A 24,098-nucleotide genomic window follows, 5' to 3' on the forward strand; every position below is an offset into this window, starting at 1 on the left:
ATTCAGTCCATAAGAACAAATCAGATCAAAATCATATATATGATTTGAACTCATATTATAGCATAACTTTTCTCAAGTCACCGATTACCTTTAGTATTTCCATACTAATTTCAAAAGTCAATGGCCAAAATGTAACTCATTATTCGTGAGCGTAATTTTAAACTTACTTGAAGCCAGCGCCTCGGTCTCGGTCGACGGCACCTTGTAGATCTTTCCTCCCTTGTAGACGAAGCTGCCCTCCACCACTTTGAAGTCCAGGTACCGGGTGACCTCCGTGTAGAGCAGCATCTTCACCAGCTGACCTGAGATCAGTGGGATTCACAGAGACAACGGGGTTTGAGTTCATGTGCCGTCGCTTTAGTCATATCATCAAGGTCTTTCACCAGCAGCAGCAACCCATATTCATCATTTTGCTCTTTTATTACGGTCTATAATATTATGTGCGATGATCAAACTGTAAGCAAAGAGGCCTATAGGGACGTTATATCGTAACGTGAAGAACTATGATTTAATGTTCTACGTCTTACCTTGACGTTGTCTATTTTGATGCTCGTTTTATACTTAATTATTTTTTTATTCATTTTAGTTTTATACATAATAATTGTATGTCTGCACTTTATGCAGTGCTCTTGATCTGCCAATTGTGTGCTCCTTTTATGTGTCTCTTTTTTTTTTTACAGCTGTGAAAGGGGCTATACAAATAAAGGTATTATTATTTATTATTATTATTATTATTATTATTATTATTATTATTATTATTATTATTATTATTATTATTATTATTATTATTATTATTATTATTATTATTATTATTATTATTATTATTATTATCATAATGTTCCTGCTGATGCCCCGAAGCGGAGGCCACATTAATGTACGTTTTAAGTGCAAGGCGTGAGTCAGACATGTTTTTGGATGATGTGCTGCTACCTTTGCCAGCCGGACTGACTTGCCTCAATAATCTCAAGATGGGAGACTGACATTTTAACCAAAGGAATCCAATTAATCTATATTGCTGGTCTTTAATTGGTTCTGTCCAGACTCCTACGTGTTTTAATGGTCTCTCCGCATATCAAGTCAGGGTGCGGTGAGTGAGGCCTGAGAGCATCGTGAAGAGGAATGGACTGCATCTATATAGTGTTTATAAAGCGCTTTACAACACATGCCTCACCCACTCACTCACACACTCACACATCGACGGCAGAGGCGACCATGCAAGGTGCCAACCTGCTCATCGGGAGCAGTTAGGGGGTTAAGTGTCTTGCTCAAGGACACTTCGACACGCTGCCCCCCGGGAAGAGCCGGAATCTAACCGGGAACCGTCCGATTACCAGACGACTGCTCTACCTCCTGAGCCCCACTGTCACTCCCGCCCCGCCCCACTGCTGTCAGTGATATATGTTTGTTAAAATACGTGTTTTATAGTACCTCTACTTCTAATAATAATAATAATAATAATAGATCAAATTTATATAGCGCCTTTCATAGAACCCAAGGTCGCTTCACAATCAGGACAAAAAATAGGGCAAGGAAAATAGGGGGGGGGGGGGAAAGGGGGGATGAGGGAAGGTAAGGGATAATGGACCTAAACTAACTGATGGGGAAAGCCTTGGTGAAGAGGTGTGTTTTTAGAGCGGATTTGAAGGTGTCCAGGGTTGGGGCATTGCGGATTTCGGGGGGGAGAGAGTTCCAGAGGGCAGGGGACGCCACGCTGAAGGCTCTGTCCCCAAAAGTCCGTAACCTGGTGCCAGGGATGGAGAGGAGACCTAGATCAGAGGATCGTAGGTTCCGGGATGGAGTGTGCTGGTGGAGGAGATCAGACGGGTACCGGGGGGCGAGGGCATGGAGGGATTTGTAGGTGAGGAGCAGGAGTTTGAAGGTGATGCGGAACTTGACTGGGAGCCAGTGGAGGTGGATGAGGGTGGGGGTGATGTGCTGCCAGGGCTTGGTGTGAGTGAGAACCTCTGAACATACTGGAGCCTGTCCAGGGCTTTGCTGGGTACCCCGAACAGGACTCCATTACAGTAGTCCAACCGGGAGGTGATGAATGAGTGGATCAGGGTCTCAGCCACAGAGTCTGAGAGTGAGGGTCGGAGACGGGGGAGATGTTTTTGAGGTGGTAGAAGGCAGACTTGGTGACGGATTTGATGTGGGAGTGACATACTTCTGACATATAATGCACATGCAATTGCTGGATCTTAATTCATATTTGACCTGCAATGCCTATAGTAGTTTGACGGGAAGTTTGACCAAAACACAGATATCGCTTACAGCACCTTTATTATTAAGAAATATACAGTATTATGCTCCTGCTCACGAGAGTGAGACACTGACCGTTGGCCATGAGGAACTTGGGGATGAGGTCAACGTTCCAGTCCCTTCCTCTGCCCATGGACTCTGGAGGACTGTCTGGGAGCTCGAAGCGCTTGTACAGCTGTGGGGGAGAGCAGCGTGCGTCAGGGAAACATCAACAACATCTCCTGAGACAGAAAGCTGCTCCACAACATGTACTAGGAGGTACTGTTTATATATAACACTGGTCACTAGGTACTAGCAGGTACTGTTTATATATAACACTGGTCACTAGATACTAGCAGGTACTGTTTATATATAACACTGGTCACTAGATACTAGGAGGTTTTTGATTTGATTTGATATTTTTTATTTTCGTGTCTTACATACAGATGTATGCCCAGCCCATATGGGCTTACAAGACACATAACAATAAGTATATAATAATATACTTTACCAATTACTTAACAAATGACATAGACCAAGATGGCCATAAAAAAAAAATACAAGAAAATACAATAAAACGTAATATAACACAAGCTGTACTCAATGTGAATAAACAGAAAAACAAGGTGAATTCAAATACAATTATATGGGATACAGTGTGTTTTGTCTCAGGTGCCATGCCTTCTCCAAAAATCCTGCAAAACCGAAGATGTCCTCCACAAAAAAACAACTCAACATACAGCTCTCAGACTGCCAAAACAAATCTGGGTTTACAATTTGAATTTTTTCAAATAAAGCCCTCCTCAAAGTGGTGTACAAAGGGCAATAAAAAACAAAATGATATTCATCCTCCACCACTCCCAGATCACACAGAACACACAACCGCTCCTCCTCAGGTTTACCCTGGAATCTACCCACTTCCACAGCCAATGGCAGGGTGCCAGACCTCAACTGGGCACACAGAGACCTCCGTCTTCTCTTTAAGTTTAACATTACATAAGGTTCAGTAAAATACTCATTTTTAATTGCAATATATTTTCTAAGTTTAGGTTTTTTCAAAATCTCCACCTTCCACTTATCCTGATGGATTGTTGATAATTTTGTTTTAATTATGTGAACCTTACACTGCAAATTGTTCATAAAAATCATACTCAAGTCAGTAGAAGAAAAAATCATAGACATCTCTCTTGACCAGGAGGTACTGGTTATATATAACAGACTGGTCACTAGATACTAGCAGGTACTGTTTATATATAACACTGGTCACTAGATACTAGGAGGTACTGTTTATATATAACAGACTGGTCACTAGATACTAGCAGGTACTGTTTATATATAACAGACTGGTCACTAGATACTAGCAGGTACTGTTTATATATAACAGACTGGTCACTAGATACTAGCAGGTACTGTTTATATATAACAGACTGGTCACTAGATACTAGCAGGTACTGTTTATATATAACACTGGTCACTAGATACTAGGAGGTACTGTTTATATATAACAGACTGGTCACTAGATACTAGCAGGTACTGTTTATATATAACACTGGTCACTAGATACTAGGAGGTACTGTTTATATATAACACTGGTCACTAGATACTAGCAGGTACTGTTTATATATAACACTGGTCACTAGATACTAGCAGGTACTGTTTATATTTAACAGACTGGTCACTAGATACTAGGAGGTACTGTTTATATATAACAGACTGGTCACTAGATACTAGGAGGTACTGTTTATATATAACAGACTGGTCACTAGATACTAGCAGGTACTGTTTATATATAACACTGGTCACTAGATACTAGCAGGTACTGTTTATATATAACACTGGTCACTAGATACTAGCAGGTACTGTTTATATATAACACTGGTCACTAGATACTAGCAGGTACTGTTTATATATAACAGACTGGTCACTAGATACTAGGAGGTACTGTTTATATATAACAGACTGGTCACTAGATACTAGCAGGTACTGTTTATATATAACACTGGTCACTAGATACTAGCAGGTACTGTTTATATATAACTGTGGTCACTAGATACTAACAGGTACTGTTTATATATAACACTGGTCACTAGATACTAGCAGGTACTGTTTATATATAACACTGGTCATTAGATACTAGCAGGTACTGTTTATATATAACTGTGGTCACTAGATACTAACAGGTACTGTTTATATATAACACTGGTCACTAGATACTAACAGGTACTGTTTATATATAACTGGTCACTAGATACTAGCAGGTACTGTTTATATATAACACTGGTCACTAGATACTAGCAGGTACTGTTTATATAACACTGGTCACTAGATACTAGCAGGTACTGTTTATATATAACACTGGTCACTAGATACTAGCAGGTACTGTTTATATATAACTGGTCACTAGAAACTAGCAGGTACTGTTTATATATAACACTGGTCACTAGATACTAGCAGGTACTGTTTATATATAACACTGGTCACTAGATACTAGCAGGTACTGTTTATATATAACACTGGTCACTACATACTAGCAGGTACTGTTTATATATAACACTGGTCACTAGATACTAGCAGGTACTGTTTATATATAACTGGTCATTAGATACTAGCAGGTACTGTTTATATATAACACTGGTCACTAGATACTAGCAGGTACTGTATATATATAACAGTGGTCACTAGATACTAGCAGGTACTGTTTATATATAACTGGTCACTAGATACTAGCAGGTACTGTTTATATATAACACTGGTCACTAGATACTAGCAGGTACTGTTTATATAGAACTGGTCACTAGATACTAGCAGGTACTGTTTATATATAACACTGGTCACTAGATACTAGCAGGTACTGTTTATATATAACACTGGTCACTAGGTACTAGCAGGTACTGTTTATATATAACACTGGTCACTAGATACTAGCAGGTACTGTTTATATATAACACTGGTCACTAGATACTAGCAGGTACTGTTTATATATAACACTGGTCACTAGATACTAGCAGGTACTGTTTATATATAACACTGGTCACTAGATACTAGCAGGTACTGTTTATATATATAACACTGGTCACTAGATACTAGCAGGTACTGTTTATATATAACTGTGGTCACTAGATACTAACAGGTACTGTTTATATATAACACTGGTCACTAGATACTAGCAGGTACTGTTTATATATAACACTGGTCATTAGATACTAGCAGGTACTGTTTATATATAACACTGGTCACTAGATACTAGCAGGTACTGTTTATATATAACACTGGTCACTAGATACTAGCAGGTACTGTTTATATATAACTGGTCACTAGATACTAGCAGGTACTGTTTATATATAACACTGGTCACTAGATACTAGCAGGTACTGTTTATATATAACACTGGTCACTAGATACTAGCAGGTACTGTTTATATATAACACTGGTCACTAGATACTAGCAGGTACTGTTTATATATAACTGGTCACTAGATACTAGCAGGTACTGTTTATATATAACACTGGTCACTAGATACTAGCAGTACTGTTTATATATAACACTGGTCACTAGATACTAGCAGGTACTGTTTATATATAACACTGGTCACTAGGTACTAGCAGGTACTGTTTATATATAACACTGGTCACTAGATACTAGCAGGTACTGTTTATATATAACTGGTCACTAGATACTAGCAGGTACTGTTTATATATAACACTGGTCACTAGGTACTAGCAGGTACTGTTTATATATAACACTGGTCATTAGATACTAGCAGGTACTGTTTATATATAACTGTGGTCACTACATACTAACAGGTACTGTTTATATATAACACTGGTCACTAGATACTAGCAGGTACTGTTTATATATAACACTGGTCACTAGATACTAGCAGGTACTGTTTATATATAACACTGGTCACTAGATACTAGCAGGTACTGTTTATATATAACACTGGTCACTAGGTACTAGCAGGTACTGTTTATATATAACACTGGTCACTATAGATACTAGCAGGTACTGTTTATATATAACACTGGTCACTAGGTACTAGCAGGTACTGTTTATATATAACACTGGTCATTAGATACTAGCAGGTACTGTTTATATATAACTGTGGTCACTACATACTAACAGGTACTGTTTATATATAACACTGGTCACTAGATACTAGCAGGTACTGTTTATATATAACACTGGTCACTAGATACTAGCAGGTACTGTTTATATATAACACTGGTCACTAGATACTAGCAGGTACTGTTTATATATAACACTGGTCACTAGATACTAGCAGGTACTGTTTATATATAACACTGGTCACTAGATACTAGCAGGTACTGTTTATATATAACACTGGTCACTAGATACTAGCAGGTACTGTTTATATATAACACTGGTCACTAGATACTAGCAGGTACTGTTTATATATAACACTGGTCACTATAGATACTAGGAGGTACTGTTTATATATAACACTGGTCACTAGATACTAGCAGGTACTGTTTATATATAACACTGGTCACTAGATACTATCAGGTACTGTTTATATATAACTGGTCACTAGATACTAGCAGGTACTGTTTATATATAACACTGGTCACTAGATACTAGCAGGTACTGTTTATATATAACACTGGTCACTAGATACTAGCAGGTACTGTTTATATATAACACTGGTCACTAGATACTAGCAGGTACTGTTTATATATAACACGGGTCACTAGATACTAGCAGGTACTGTTTATATATAACTGGTCACTAGATACTAGCAGGTACTGTTTATATATAACAATGGTCACTAGATACTAGCAGGTACTGTTTATATATAACACTGGTCACTAGATACTAGCAGGTACTGTTTATATATAACTGGTCACTAGATACTAGCAGGTACTGTTTATATATAACACTGGTCACTAGGTACTAGCAGGTACTGTTTATATATAACAATGGTCACTAGATACTAGCAGGTACTGTTTATATATAACACTGGTCACTAGATACTAGCAGGTACTGTTTATATATAACTGGTCACTAGATACTAGCAGGTACTGTTTATATATAACACTGGTCACTAGGTACTAGCAGGTACTGTTTATATATAACACTGGTCATTAGATACTAGCAGGTACTGTTTATATATAACTGTGGTCACTACATACTAACAGGTACTGTTTATATATAACACTGGTCACTAGATACTAGCAGGTACTGTTTATATATAACACTGGTCATTAGATACTAGCAGGTACTGTTTATATATAACTGTGGTCACTAGATACTAACAGGTACTGTTTATATATAACACTGGTCACTAGATACTAGCAGGTACTGTTTATATATAACTGGTCACTAGATACTAGCAGGTACTGTTTATATATAACACTGGTCACTAGGTACTAGCAGGTACTGTTTATATATAACACTGGTCACTAGATACTAGCAGGTACTGTTTATATATAACACTGGTCACTAGATACTAGCAGGTACTGTTTATATATAACACTGGTCACTAGATACTAGCAGGTACTGTTTATATATAACACTGGTCACTAGGTACTAGCAGGTACTGTTTATATATAACACTGGTCACTATAGATACTAGGAGGTACTGTTTATATATAACACTGGTCACTAGATACTAGCAGGTACTGTTTATATATAACACTGGTCACTAGATACTATCAGGTACTGTTTATATATAACTGGTCACTAGATACTAGCAGGTACTGTTTATATATAACACTGGTCACTAGATACTAGCAGGTACTGTTTATATATAACACTGGTCACTAGATACTAGCAGGTACTGTTTATATATAACACTGGTCACTAGATACTAGCAGGTACTGTTTATATATAACACTGGTCACTAGATACTAGCAGGTACTGTTTATATATAACTGGTCACTAGATACTAGCAGGTACTGTTTATATATAACACTGGTCACTAGATACTAGCAGGTACTGTTTATATATAACACTGGTCACTAGATACTAGAAGGTACTGTTTATATATAACTGGTCACTAGATACTAGCAGGTACTGTTTATATATAACACTGGTCACTAGATACTAGCAGGTACTGTTTATATATAACACTGGTCACTAGATACTAGCAGGTACTGTTTATATATAACACTGGTCACTAGATACTAGCAGGTACTGTTTATATATAACACTGGTCACTAGATACTAGCAGGTACTGTTTATATATAACACTGGTCACTAGATACTAGCAGGTACTGTTTATATATAACACTGGTCACTAGATACTAGCAGGTACTGTTTATATATAACACTGGTCACTAGATACTAGCAGGTACTTTTTATATATAACACTGGTCACTAGATACTAGCAGGTACTGTTTATATATAACACTGGTCACTAGATACTAGCAGGTACTGTTTATATATAACACTGGTCACTAGATACTAGGAGGTACTGTTTATATATAACACTGGTCACTAGATACTAGCAGGTACTGTTTATTTATAACTGGTCACTAGATACTAGGAGGTACTGTTTATATATAACACTGGTCACTAGATACTAGCAGGTACTGTTTATATATAACACTGGTCACTAGATACTAGCAGGTACTGTTTATATATAACACTGGTCACTAGATACTAGCAGGTACTGTTTATATATAACACTGGTCACTAGATACTAGCAGGTACTGTTTATATATAACACTGGTCACTAGATACTAGCAGGTACTGTTTATATATAACACTGGTCACTAGATACTAGGAGGTACTGTTTATATATAACACTGGTCACTAGATACTAGCAGGTACTGTTTATATATAACTGGTCACTAGATACTAGCAGGTACTGTTTATATATAACACTGGTCACTAGATACTAGCAGGTACTGTTTATATATAACACTGGTCACTAGGTACTAGCAGGTACTGTTTATATATAACACTGGTCACTAGGTACTAGCAGGTACTGTACATATAACACTGGTCACTAGGTACTAGCAGGTACTGTACATATAACACTGGTCACATAAAAAAATGAACGAACTAAAACGAAAACGCAAAAAAAAAAAAAAAACGAACGCAAATAAATTTACGAAAAAAAATAAAAATAAAGTAACGAACTAAAACGATAACGAACGCAAAAAAAGAACACAAAAAAAGAACGCAAAAAAATGAACTAACTAAAACGAAAACGCAAAAAAAAGAACGAACTAAAACGAAAACGCAAAAAAACGAACGAACTAAAACGAAAACGCAAAAAAACGAACGAACTAAAACGCAAAAAAAATGCAAAAAAATGAACGAACTAAAACGAAAACGCTAAAAAACGAACGCAAAAAAATTAAAGAAACTAAAATGAAAACGCAAAAAAACGAACGCAAAAAAATGAACTAACTAAAACGAAAGCGCAAAAAAATTAACGAACTAACTAACTTTTTACTGTTTATATATAACACTGGTCACTAGATACTAGCAGGTACTGTTTATATATAACACTGGTCACTAGATACTAGCAGGTACTGTTTATATATAACACTGGTCACTAGATACTAGCAGGTACTGTTTATATATAACTGGTCACTAGATACTAGCAGGTAGTTTATATATAACACTGGTCACTAGATACTAGCAGGTACTGTTTATATATAACTGTGGTCACTAGATACTAGCAGGTACTGTTTATATATAACACTGGTCACTAGATACTAGCAGGTACTGTTTATATATAACACTGGTCACTAGATACTAGCAGGTACTGTTTATATATAACACTGGTCACTAGATACTAGCAGGTACTGTTTATATATAACTGGTCACTAGATACTAGCAGGTACTGTTTATATATAACACTGGTCACTAGATACTAGCAGGTACTGTTTATATATAACACTGGTCACTAGATACTAGCAGGTACTGTTTATATATAACACTGGTCACTAGATACTAGCAGGTACTGTATATATATAACACTGGTCACTAGGTACTAGCAGGTACTGTTTATATATAACACTGGTCACTAGATACTAGCAGGTACTGTTTATATATAACACTGGTCACTAGATACTAGCAGGTACTGTTTATATATAACTGGTCACTAGATACTAGCAGGTACTGTTTATATATAACACTGGTCACTAGATACTAGCAGGTACTGTTTATATATAACACTGGTCACTAGATACTAGCAGGTACTGTTTATATATAACACTGGTCACTAGATACTAGCAGGTACTGTATATATATAACACTGGTCACTAGGTACTAGCAGGTACTGTTTATATATAACACTGGTCACTAGATACTAGCAGGTACTGTTTATATATAACTGGTCACTAGATACTAGCAGGTACTGTTTATATATAACACTGGTCACTAGATACTAGCAGGTACTGTTTATATATAACACTGGTCACTAGATACTAGCAGGTACTGTTTATATATATAACACTGGTCACTAGATACTAGCAGGTACTGTTTATATATAACACTGGTCACTAGATACTAGCAGGTACTGTTTATATATAACACTGGTCACTAGATACTAGCAGGTACTGTTTATATATAACACTGGTCACTAGATACTAGCAGGTACTGTTTATATATAACAGTGGTCACTAGATACTAGCAGGTACTGTTTATATATAACAGTGGTCACTATAGATACTAGGAGGTACTATTTATATATAACACTGGTCACTAGATACTAGCAGGTACTGTTTATATATAACACTGGTCACTAGATACTAGCAGGTACTGTTTATATATAACACTGGTCACTAGATACTAGCAGGTACTGTTTATATATAACACTGGTCACTAGATACTAGCAGGTACTGTTTATATATAACACTGGTCACTAGATACTAGGAGGTACTGTTTATATATAACACTGGTCACTAGATACTAGCAGGTACTGTTTATATATAACACTGGTCACTAGATACTAGCAGGTACTGTTTATATATAACACTGGTCACTAGATACTAGCAGGTACTGTTTATATATAACACTGGTCACTAGATACTAGCAGGTACTGTTTATATATAACTGGTCACTAGATACTAGCAGGTACTGTTTATATATAACTGGTCACTAGATACTAGCAGGTACTGTTTATATATAACACTGGTCACTAGATACTAGCAGGTACTGTTTATATATAACAGTGGTCACTAGATACTAGGAGGTACTGTTTATATATAACACTGGTCACTAGATACTAGCAGGTACTGTTTATATATAACACTGGTCACTAGATACTAGCAGGTACTGTTTATATATAACACTGGTCACTAGATACTAGCAGGTACTGTTTATATATAACACTGGTCACTAGATACTAGCAGGTACTGTTTATATATAACACTGGTCACTAGATACTAGCAGGTACTGTTTATATATAACTGGTCACTAGATACTAGCAGGTACTGTTTATATATAACACTGGTCACTAGATACTAGCAGGTACTGTTTATATATAACTGGTCACTAGATACTAGCAGGTACTGTTTATATATAACTGGTCACTAGATACTAGCAGGTACTGTTTATATATAACTGGTCACTAGATACTAGCAGGTAGTTTATATATAACACTGGTCACTAGATACTAGCAGGTACTGTATATATATAACACTGGTCACTAGGTACTAGCAGGTACTGTTTATATATAACACTGGTCACTAGATACTAGCAGGTACTGTTTATATATAACACTGGTCACTAGATACTAGCAGGTACTGTTTATATATAACAGACTGGTCACTAGATACTAGCAGGTACTGTTTATATATAACACTGGTCACTAGATACTAGCAGGTACTGTTTATATATATAACACTGGTCACTAGATACTAGCAGGTACTGTTTATATATAACACTGGTCACTAGGTACTAGCAGGTACTGTTTATATATAAGACTGGTCACTAGATACTAGCAGGTACTGTTTATATATAACACTGGTCACTAGATACTAGCAGGTACTGTTTATATATAACACTGGTCACTAGATACTAGCAGGTACTGTTTATATATAACACTGGTCACTAGATACTAGCAGGTACTGTTTATATATAACACTGGTCACTAGATACTAGCAGGTACTGTTTATATATAACACTGGTCACTAGATACTAGCAGGTACTGTTTATATATAACACTGGTCACTAGATACTAGCAGGTACTTTTTATATATAACACTGGTCACTAGATACTAGCAGGTACTGTTTATATATAACACTGGTCACTAGATACTAGCAGGTACTGTTTATATATAACACTGGTCACTAGATACTAGCAGGTACTGTTTATATATAACACTGGTCACTAGATACTAGCAGGTACTGTTTATATATAACTGGTCACTAGATACTAGCAGGTACTGTTTATATATAACACTGGTCACTAGATACTAGCAGGTACTGTTTATATATAACACTGGTCACTAGGTACTAGCAGGTACTGTTTATATATAACACTGGTCACTAGATACTAGCAGGTACTTTTTATATATAACACTGGTCACTAGGTACTAGCAGGTACTGTTTATATATAACACTGGTCACTAGATACTAGCAGGTACTGTTTATATATAACTGGTCACTAGATACTAGCAGGTAGTTTATATATAACACTGGTCACTAGATACTAGCAGGTACTGTTTATATATAACACTGGTCACTAGATACTAGCAGGTACTGTTTATATATAACTGGTCACTAGATACTAGCAGGTACTGTTTATATATAACACTGGTCACTAGATACTAGCAGGTACTGTTTATATATAACACTGGTCACTAGATACTAGCAGGTACTGTTTATATATAACACTGGTCACTAGATACTAGCAGGTACTGTTTATATATAACACTGGTCACTAGATACTAGCAGGTACTGTTTATATATAACTGGTCACTAGATACTAGCAGGTACTGTTTATATATAACACTGGTCACTAGATAATAGCAGGTACTGTTTATATATAACACTGGTCACTAGATACTAGCAGGTACTGTATATATATAACACTGGTCACTAGATACTAGCAGGTACTGTTTATATATAACACTGGTCACTAGATACTAGCAGGTACTGTTTATATATAACACTGGTCACTAGATACTAGCAGGTACTGTTTATATATAACACTGGTCACTAGATACTAGCAGGTACTGTTTATATATAACACTGGTCACTAGATACTAGCAGGTACTGTTTATATATAACACTGGTCACTAGATACTAGCAGGTACTTTTTATATATAACACTGGTCACTAGATACTAGCAGGTACTGTTTATATATAACACTGGTCACTAGATACTAGCAGGTACTGTTTATATATAACACTGGTCACTAGATACTAGCAGGTACTGTTTATATATAACACTGGTCACTAGATACTAGCAGGTACTGTTTATATATAACTGGTCACTAGATACTAGCAGGTACTGTTTATATATAACACTGGTCACTAGATACTAGCAGGTACTGTTTATATATAACACTGGTCACTAGGTACTAGCAGGTACTGTTTATATATAACACTGGTCACTAGATACTAGCAGGTACTTTTTATATATAACACTGGTCACTAGGTACTAGCAGGTACTGTTTATATATAACACTGGTCACTAGATACTAGCAGGTACTGTTTATATATAACTGGTCACTAGATACTAGCAGGTAGTTTATATATAACACTGGTCACTAGATACTAGCAGGTACTGTTTATATATAACACTGGTCACTAGATACTAGCAGGTACTGTTTATATATAACTGGTCACTAGATACTAGCAGGTACTGTTTATATATAACACTGGTCACTAGATACTAGCAGGTACTGTTTATATATAACACTGGTCACTAGATACTAGCAGGTACTGTTTATATATAACACTGGTCACTAGATACTAGCAGGTACTGTTTATATATAACACTGGTCACTAGATACTAGCAGGTACTGTTTATATATAACTGGTCACTAGATACTAGCAGGTACTGTTTATATATAACACTGGTCACTAGATAATAGCAGGTACTGTTTATATATAACACTGGTCACTAGATACTAGCAGGTACTGTATATATATAACACTGGTCACTAGATACTAGCAGGTACTGTTTATATATAACACTGGTCACTAGATACTAGCAGGTACTGTTTATATATAACTGGTCACTAGATACTAGCAGGTACTGTTTATATATAACACTGGTCACTAGATAATAGCAGGTACTGTTTATATATAACACTGGTCACTAGATACTAGCAGGTACTGTATATATATAACACTGGTCACTAGATACTAGCAGGTACTGTATATATATAACACTGGTCACTAGATACTAGCAGGTACTGTTTATATATAACACTGGTCACATAAAAAAATGAACGAACTAAAACGAAAACGCAAAAAAAAAAAAAAAAACGAACGCAAATAAATTTACGAAAAAAAATAAAAATAAAGTAACGAACTAAAACGATAACGAACGCAAAAAAAGAACACAAAAAAAGAACGCAAAAAAATGAACTAACTAAAACGAAAACGCAAAAAAAAGAACGAACTAAAACGAAAACGCAAAAAAACGAACGAACTAAAACGAAAACGCAAAAAAACGAACGAACTAAAACGCAAAAAAAATGCAAAAAAATGAACGAACTAAAACGAAAACGCTAAAAAACGAACGCAAAAAAATTAAAGAAACTAAAATGAAAACGCAAAAAAACGAACGCAAAAAAATGAACTAACTAAAACGAAAGCGCAAAAAAATTAACGAACTAACTAACTTTTTACTGTTTATATATAACACTGGTCACTAGATACTAGCAGGTACTGTTTATATATAACACTGGTCACTAGATACTAGCAGGTACTGTTTATATATAACACTGGTCACTAGATACTAGCAGGTACTGTTTATATATAACTGGTCACTAGATACTAGCAGGTAGTTTATATATAACACTGGTCACTAGATACTAGCAGGTACTGTTTATATATAACTGTGGTCACTAGATACTAGCAGGTACTGTTTATATATAACACTGGTCACTAGATACTAGCAGGTACTGTTTATATATAACACTGGTCACTAGATACTAGCAGGTACTGTTTATATATAACACTGGTCACTAGATACTAGCAGGTACTGTTTATATATAACTGGTCACTAGATACTAGCAGGTACTGTTTATATATAACACTGGTCACTAGATACTAGCAGGTACTGTTTATATATAACACTGGTCACTAGATACTAGCAGGTACTGTTTATATATAACACTGGTCACTAGATACTAGCAGGTACTGTATATATATAACACTGGTCACTAGGTACTAGCAGGTACTGTTTATATATAACACTGGTCACTAGATACTAGCAGGTACTGTTTATATATAACACTGGTCACTAGATACTAGCAGGTACTGTTTATATATAACTGGTCACTAGATACTAGCAGGTACTGTTTATATATAACACTGGTCACTAGATACTAGCAGGTACTGTTTATATATAACACTGGTCACTAGATACTAGCAGGTACTGTTTATATATAACACTGGTCACTAGATACTAGCAGGTACTGTATATATATAACACTGGTCACTAGGTACTAGCAGGTACTGTTTATATATAACACTGGTCACTAGATACTAGCAGGTACTGTTTATATATAACTGGTCACTAGATACTAGCAGGTACTGTTTATATATAACACTGGTCACTAGATACTAGCAGGTACTGTTTATATATAACACTGGTCACTAGATACTAGCAGGTACTGTTTATATATATAACACTGGTCACTAGATACTAGCAGGTACTGTTTATATATAACACTGGTCACTAGATACTAGCAGGTACTGTTTATATATAACACTGGTCACTAGATACTAGCAGGTACTGTTTATATATAACACTGGTCACTAGATACTAGCAGGTACTGTTTATATATAACAGTGGTCACTAGATACTAGCAGGTACTGTTTATATATAACAGTGGTCACTATAGATACTAGGAGGTACTATTTATATATAACACTGGTCACTAGATACTAGCAGGTACTGTTTATATATAACACTGGTCACTAGATACTAGCAGGTACTGTTTATATATAACACTGGTCACTAGATACTAGCAGGTACTGTTTATATATAACACTGGTCACTAGATACTAGCAGGTACTGTTTATATATAACACTGGTCACTAGATACTAGGAGGTACTGTTTATATATAACACTGGTCACTAGATACTAGCAGGTACTGTTTATATATAACACTGGTCACTAGATACTAGCAGGTACTGTTTATATATAACACTGGTCACTAGATACTAGCAGGTACTGTTTATATATAACACTGGTCACTAGATACTAGCAGGTACTGTTTATATATAACTGGTCACTAGATACTAGCAGGTACTGTTTATATATAACTGGTCACTAGATACTAGCAGGTACTGTTTATATATAACACTGGTCACTAGATACTAGCAGGTACTGTTTATATATAACAGTGGTCACTAGATACTAGGAGGTACTGTTTATATATAACACTGGTCACTAGATACTAGCAGGTACTGTTTATATATAACACTGGTCACTAGATACTAGCAGGTACTGTTTATATATAACACTGGTCACTAGATACTAGCAGGTACTGTTTATATATAACACTGGTCACTAGATACTAGCAGGTACTGTTTATATATAACACTGGTCACTAGATACTAGCAGGTACTGTTTATATATAACTGGTCACTAGATACTAGCAGGTACTGTTTATATATAACACTGGTCACTAGATACTAGCAGGTACTGTTTATATATAACTGGTCACTAGATACTAGCAGGTACTGTTTATATATAACTGGTCACTAGATACTAGCAGGTACTGTTTATATATAACTGGTCACTAGATACTAGCAGGTACTGTTTATATATAACGGTGGTCACTAGGTACTAGCAGGTACTGTTTATATATAACACTGGTCACTAGATACTAGCAGGTACTGTTTATATATAACACTGGTCACTAGATACTAGCAGGTACTGTTTATATATAACAGACTGGTCACTAGATACTAGCAGGTACTGTTTATATATAACACTGGTCACTAGATACTAGCAGGTACTGTTTATATATATAACACTGGTCACTAGATACTAGCAGGTACTGTTTATATATAACACTGGTCACTAGGTACTAGCAGGTACTGTTTATATATAAGACTGGTCACTAGATACTAGCAGGTACTGTTTATATATAACACTGGTCACTAGATACTAGCAGGTACTGTTTATATATAACACTGGTCACTAGATACTAGCAGGTACTGTTTATATATAACACTGGTCACTAGATACTAGCAGGTACTGTTTATATATAACACTGGTCACTAGATACTAGCAGGTACTGTTTATATATAACACTGGTCACTAGATACTAGCAGGTACTGTTTATATATAACACTGGTCACTAGATACTAGCAGGTACTTTTTATATATAACACTGGTCACTAGATACTAGCAGGTACTGTTTATATATAACACTGGTCACTAGATACTAGCAGGTACTGTTTATATATAACACTGGTCACTAGATACTAGCAGGTACTGTTTATATATAACACTGGTCACTAGATACTAGCAGGTACTGTTTATATATAACTGGTCACTAGATACTAGCAGGTACTGTTTATATATAACACTGGTCACTAGATACTAGCAGGTACTGTTTATATATAACACTGGTCACTAGGTACTAGCAGGTACTGTTTATATATAACACTGGTCACTAGATACTAGCAGGTACTTTTTATATATAACACTGGTCACTAGGTACTAGCAGGTACTGTTTATATATAACACTGGTCACTAGATACTAGCAGGTACTGTTTATATATAACTGGTCACTAGATACTAGCAGGTAGTTTATATATAACACTGGTCACTAGATACTAGCAGGTACTGTTTATATATAACACTGGTCACTAGATACTAGCAGGTACTGTTTATATATAACTGGTCACTAGATACTAGCAGGTACTGTTTATATATAACACTGGTCACTAGATACTAGCAGGTACTGTTTATATATAACACTGGTCACTAGATACTAGCAGGTACTGTTTATATATAACACTGGTCACTAGATACTAGCAGGTACTGTTTATATATAACACTGGTCACTAGATACTAGCAGGTACTGTTTATATATAACTGGTCACTAGATACTAGCAGGTACTGTTTATATATAACACTGGTCACTAGATAATAGCAGGTACTGTTTATATATAACACTGGTCACTAGATACTAGCAGGTACTGTATATATATAACACTGGTCACTAGATACTAGCAGGTACTGTTTATATATAACACTGGTCACATAAAAAAATGAACGAACTAAAACGAAAACGCAAAAAAAAAAAAGAAAACGAACGCAAATAAATTTACAAAAAAAAAAAAGAAAGTAACGAACTAAAACGATAACGAACGCAAAAAAAGAACACAAAAAAAGAATGCAAAAAAATGAACTAACCAAAAAACGAAAACGCAAAAAAAAGAACGAACTAAAACGAAAACGCAAAAAAACGAACGAACTAAAACGAAAACGCAAAAAAACGAACGAACTAAAACGCAAAAAAAAAATGCAAAAAAATTAACGAACTAAAACGAAAACGCTAAAAAACGAACGCAAAAAAATTTAAGAAACTAAAATGAAAACGCAAAAAAACGAACGCAAAAAAATTAACTAACTAAAACGAAAGCGCAAAAAAAATGAACGAACTAACTAACTTTTTACTGTTTATATATAACACTGGTCACTAGATACTAGCAGGTACTGTTTATATATAACACTGGTCACTAGATACTAGCAGGTACTGTTTATATATAACACTGGTCACTAGATACTAGCAGGTACTGTTTATATATAACACTGGTCACTAGATACTAGCAGGTACTGTTTATATATATATAACGGTGGTCACTATAGGTACTAGCAGGTACCGTGTGCTCGACACTTGTCCTCCGACAGCCTCGAACCACGAACCCTCCGCTCACCAGCACCATGTGACCATGTGACCATGTATGTTAAAACACCACAGTGAAACACCACCTGAAAATAATCCAATTCAGGTGGCGAAGTGAGAGTATTTTAACTTAGGAGTGAGTTTACACCAAGTAGATGGGAGGCCGAAGGTCTCTAGAGGCTTCCGTTAATGAAATGATTGATCTGGTTTTACAGAGTATATGTTATTGTAATATGAACTACATAATATACTATAATAACACATTTCCGTTTGTTGGCAACGGTTTTTGGGTCATATCTTTATGAAAATTAATGTGTTGATAAGATAAAAACGACCTACGTTTGTGAAAAGGGGCGTTGCTGCGGAACCAATCAAAACGCGTTACAACGTCAGGTGACTTGATTTCTCCCAATGACATTCTTCAAGCCCTGGAACCAGGAAGTAAATATTGCTACTCGTCTGTTGACAAGACTGGATAGCTCTGCATTCGGTAAGCTCTCAATTCATTACTATTACTATTGAAATGCATTTTTACTTAACTTTACAGCATTATTCAAACGTGATAGGAAGTTATGAGTCATCAGCCGTTTATATGCAGTCCGTTTTGACGTCCGATTACACATTGGAAAATGTTGTAGCCAGCTCACAAAGACTAACCTTACGTTAGCATTTTAACTTTCTCAGATAGCAATCTAACATTACGTTAGTGTAAATCAAACAACTCTAACCCAATACTAATAATAGTAACTTGTTTCACATTCTTGCTGTGTGTTACACTATGGTAATAGCGGTCTGTGTTGTTGCCTGTGACGTTAGAAATTTGACGTTGTCACAACCGTTACATATGTACAAAATATACTGTCTCATAAATATACTCTTTCAATATAACAATTAACAATAGTTTGATATTGGATGGTCCCTGTGCTGTTGTTTACTGTCTATCTGTATGTCATGTATGTAATATGTTATGATGAATTAAAAATAGGGGACCCTGATGTAAACAAGATGAAAGTCTTTCTCTGGTCTGCATCCCATTAACAATTGTGTGTATTGAGCCGTACTGTACTGTACCCATTCTGCAATCTGTTAATAACGTTTTCAATCAATCAATCAATCAACATTTATAACACAATAACAAGTGTGAAAATAACATGTTATTTATTTTAACAGTAACATGTATTACAAAAACATATTCCCTGTTGTCCCAAAGTACTGCTCCTTAATGATGATGATTCTTTAGCTTTAAGTATTGTTCAGAGACGATTTTGGCTGGCAGGAAGTACTGCTGAAAAAAAAATTGGCGCTTTGATGGCAAGCTCCACATTCTCTGCCCTTTAATCACTGGAAACAGTTATTAGCTGATGTTGTAACAATGGAGCTTTCTACAGCTAGATTAAATGGTGCAAACTATCAAACAATAGATAGCTGGAACCAACAATGTGCATTGTATGCCTGTACCTGTGCCTATCTTCCAAAAAAGAAATAAAATATATGAAAAAAAGAAGAAAAAAAACTCCAGTGAAAACTTAGGATACAGTGTTCTGACAGTCCAAACACAGACACATGTCTGTACATGGTAGGTTGTTTGATTTGCATGTGCATCGCCCCTTCATGCATTGTGTTTTTTTGCAGGAGCAGTATACAAGTTCCAGGATTGCGACTGGGGCTGGAGGAAGTGACATCCAGTCAATCTCGAAGAAATCTCTGGACTGCTGATCACCACATGGGAACTGTATTGAGAGGCATGAGCACAGTGAAGCAATAGTCGGGTGTCTGCTTCCTCCTGTATTGAGAACAGTGTTTGTAGTGGTAACACCTCCACCGCTGTGCCACTGCTGTTGACTCTGATGACATGGCACTCAGACCCATGTCTCAAATAGAAATTGCTGTAGGTTTTCTTTGTTTTCGCCACAAGCTAAGAACTTGGACCATTGTTTTGGTGTTTTCTGGTCAGCTGAATATATTGTAGTCAGCTGACATCCTCTTGCTGCTCGTCGGTTTCTCTCTGCGTTTCTTTATGCTCAGTGTTTTGTACGTGTCGGGGACAAAATGCACCACTTTGGATTTACTTGCTTTGGCTGGGTTGATGAGGTTCAATAGTACGCTGTTTGCAAATCTTCCAAATGTATCGTGAGGTTTCATTGCCTGTATCAGAGACATTGCATCACACACCCAGGCTGAGCCATCAGGGACTTCAACTGTGGCGGGTGGATTTACTGATCCCTCGAGAAAGTGCATTAACTTGGCTTTATCAGTTTTCACCATAGAGCCATCCATGTTCGCTATGGCTGCAGGGAAGGGTCCCAGACTGTAGACTAACATTTCCCCGATGTCAATCTTCCTGACTGTTCCCACCACTATAAGCCTGGCGAAGAGGTCTCGGTCTGCTTTCAGGGCCATCTCCTTGCCTCTCACCTTGGTAACACTTGATGTTGCTGTGTCCTTGAAGGTTTTGAGTTTCATCTTTTTTACAGGAGCATGGAAGTCCACCTCATCTGTTAGGAGACGTTGTTTAAAGAAATCGCCAAATGCCTTCTCACTGTACTAGTTACACATTACACACATACAAATGACAATAACACTATGTAACAACCATCAAATGCACTCACAGCACACACATCCACACGCACACACTCACTTTAAACAAACAACTCACTGCAACACCCACTTTAGAACACCTAAACACACTTTATATTTATTGGCAAAGAATTTGCACTACAACCCATACCTCATTACACCTTACTGTAAATTGTACCTCATCCCATTTCTGCATTGTACTGTATAGTATATTGTATTGTAACTCAGTTACTTTTCTACTCTGCATTGTACATTGTATGTATATATTGAACACTTGTCTACATACTTGACTTCTATTTTATACTTATCTATTTTTATCTAGCACAATCTCTGGAGCAAAACAGAAAGAAGCATTTTATATAAAAGTATTCTGTACTTCTGTATGACAACTAATAAAGAAACTTGAACATCAAAAAATCAACATTCTGTTCTCTATGCCAGGCTAGATCTGACCTTGACTCATGTTACAGGATTAATACACACTTTATACACAAATTGCATATAGCATTCTCTTTGGTAGGATTCATTCTGTGTTTATTGTGTCATACTGGGGAATAATATTAATATTATTATGTCCTATTAGGGACATAATTTTAAATTCTGAGCAATTCAATAGTTTTTTTTATAGAGAGGACGTCTGACATTGATTGAAAACGGTTAACAGATTGCAGAATGGGTACAATACAGTACAGCTCAATACACACAATTGTTAAGGGGATGCAGACCAGAGAGAGACCAACAAAGTGAGGTATGTAATACATTTCGAATCAAATTGTGGTCGGTTAGATCTAACGTTAATATCACGTTATCCATCTAATGGATAGCAAGCTCACCTGACGTCGGTATGGCTTGCGAAATACAATCTTATAGTAAGAAACAAAACACAAGTTGAACATAGTTTTGAACGTTTTATTACAATAGTATTTAGGTCGGACCGTCGGGTAGATCTAACGTTAATATCACGTTAACCATCTAAAGCTCATCTGTGACGTCGTTATGGTTAATACAGTGCGAAATACAATCTTATATAGTAACAAAACAATACACAAATTGAACATAGTTTTGAACGTTTTATTACAATAGTATTTACTGTCTCATGTTGTGTATAATCAGCTAGCGTTCCAGTCAGATCCATTCTCCGTTGTTCTTGTTGACAATTTTGGGGTCCCGAAATCCCGTTTCTGTATCCTGATTGGTTTATCAGCTAGAGGTGTCCAAAGATATGCATGAGCAAACATTTAATTTAAATGTAAGATTACGAACACCGATGACCAACAGACGGCTGGCCAACAAACGTATTTTGACTCAACATAATAACTAGATATCACACAAAGAATTGTGTCGTCTGCCAACATGGATCAATCAAGTTCACTTTAGACAGACTCGGCCTCCCATCTAAAGGGGCTATAATAGGTTTCAGCCTTGTTACACTCCTCTAAAACTCACTCCACACTCCACAGCGACCCCTGCTGGAGAGCTGGACTCAACAGGCACCACGTCTAACTAGTGACTATAGGTACTAGTTTGGGCCAAGGTTTCAACCTCATTACACCGACTCACAGCAGGAACAGGATGTAGCTCAGTGGAGTGGGGGACATAAAATATATTGATTGCTTTTTTATGGATCAGCAGGGTGCCTTACCTCCTCCAGGGGGGTGATGGAAGAGCTCTCGCCCCCGTAGTATGGGTTCCTGTCCATATGGAGAACCTTCTTTCCGTTCACGGACATGATACCGGAAAGAATGCATTCCTGCACAACAGGGAGAACTGTGTCTTAATAGGTCGACGCCGATTTGAAAATAAAACCGAGACAATCGATGAGAATATACTTTGTCTTTTTTTGGGTTCTGTTATCTAAATTCCACCAAGTATACAGTACATGTGGGGAGAGCGAGAGAGAGAGAGAGAGAGAGAGAGAGAGAGAGAGAGAGAGAGAGAGAGAGAGAGAGAGAGAGAGAGAGAGAGAGAGAGAGAGAGAGAGAGAGAGAGGAGAGAGAGAGAAAGAGAGAGAAGAGAGAGAGAGAGAGAGAGAGAGAGAGAGAGAGAGGAGAGAGAGAGAGAGAGAGAGAGAGAGAGAGAGAGAGAGAGAGAGAGAGAGAGAGAGAGAAAGAAAGAGAAAGAGAGAGAGAGAGAGAGAGAGATAGAGAGAAAGAGAGAGAGACAGAAGAGGGAAGGGACAGAGAGGGAGGAGAGAGAGCGAGAGAGAGAGAGGAGAGAGAGAGAGAGAGAGAGAGAGAGAGAGAGAGAGAGAG

At 36.5% G+C, this 24,098-nt stretch overlaps 1 protein-coding gene across 1 annotated transcript in view; it reads right to left on the minus strand.

The window, feature by feature from the left end:
* gdi1 (GDP dissociation inhibitor 1) overlaps nucleotides 1-23,590 on the minus strand; it is a 39,296-nt gene extending 15,706 nt beyond the window's left edge. Inside the window, exons 1-3 of the mRNA XM_084334070.1 lie at nucleotides 23,489-23,590; nucleotides 2,335-2,434; nucleotides 168-302 (exon numbers count right to left, since the gene is read on the minus strand). Of these exons, the coding sequence (XP_084190196.1) occupies nucleotides 168-302; nucleotides 2,335-2,434; nucleotides 23,489-23,575 (322 nt within the window). The 5' untranslated portion in view covers nucleotides 23,576-23,590. The remainder of the gene's footprint in view (nucleotides 1-167; nucleotides 303-2,334; nucleotides 2,435-23,488) is intronic.
* Nucleotides 23,591-24,098: the final 508 nt, after the last annotated feature.

Source organism: Notolepis coatsorum (assembly GCF_963971535.1).
Source record: "Notolepis coatsorum genome assembly, chromosome: 17".
Taxonomy (NCBI): Eukaryota; Metazoa; Chordata; class Actinopteri; order Aulopiformes; family Paralepididae; genus Notolepis; species Notolepis coatsorum.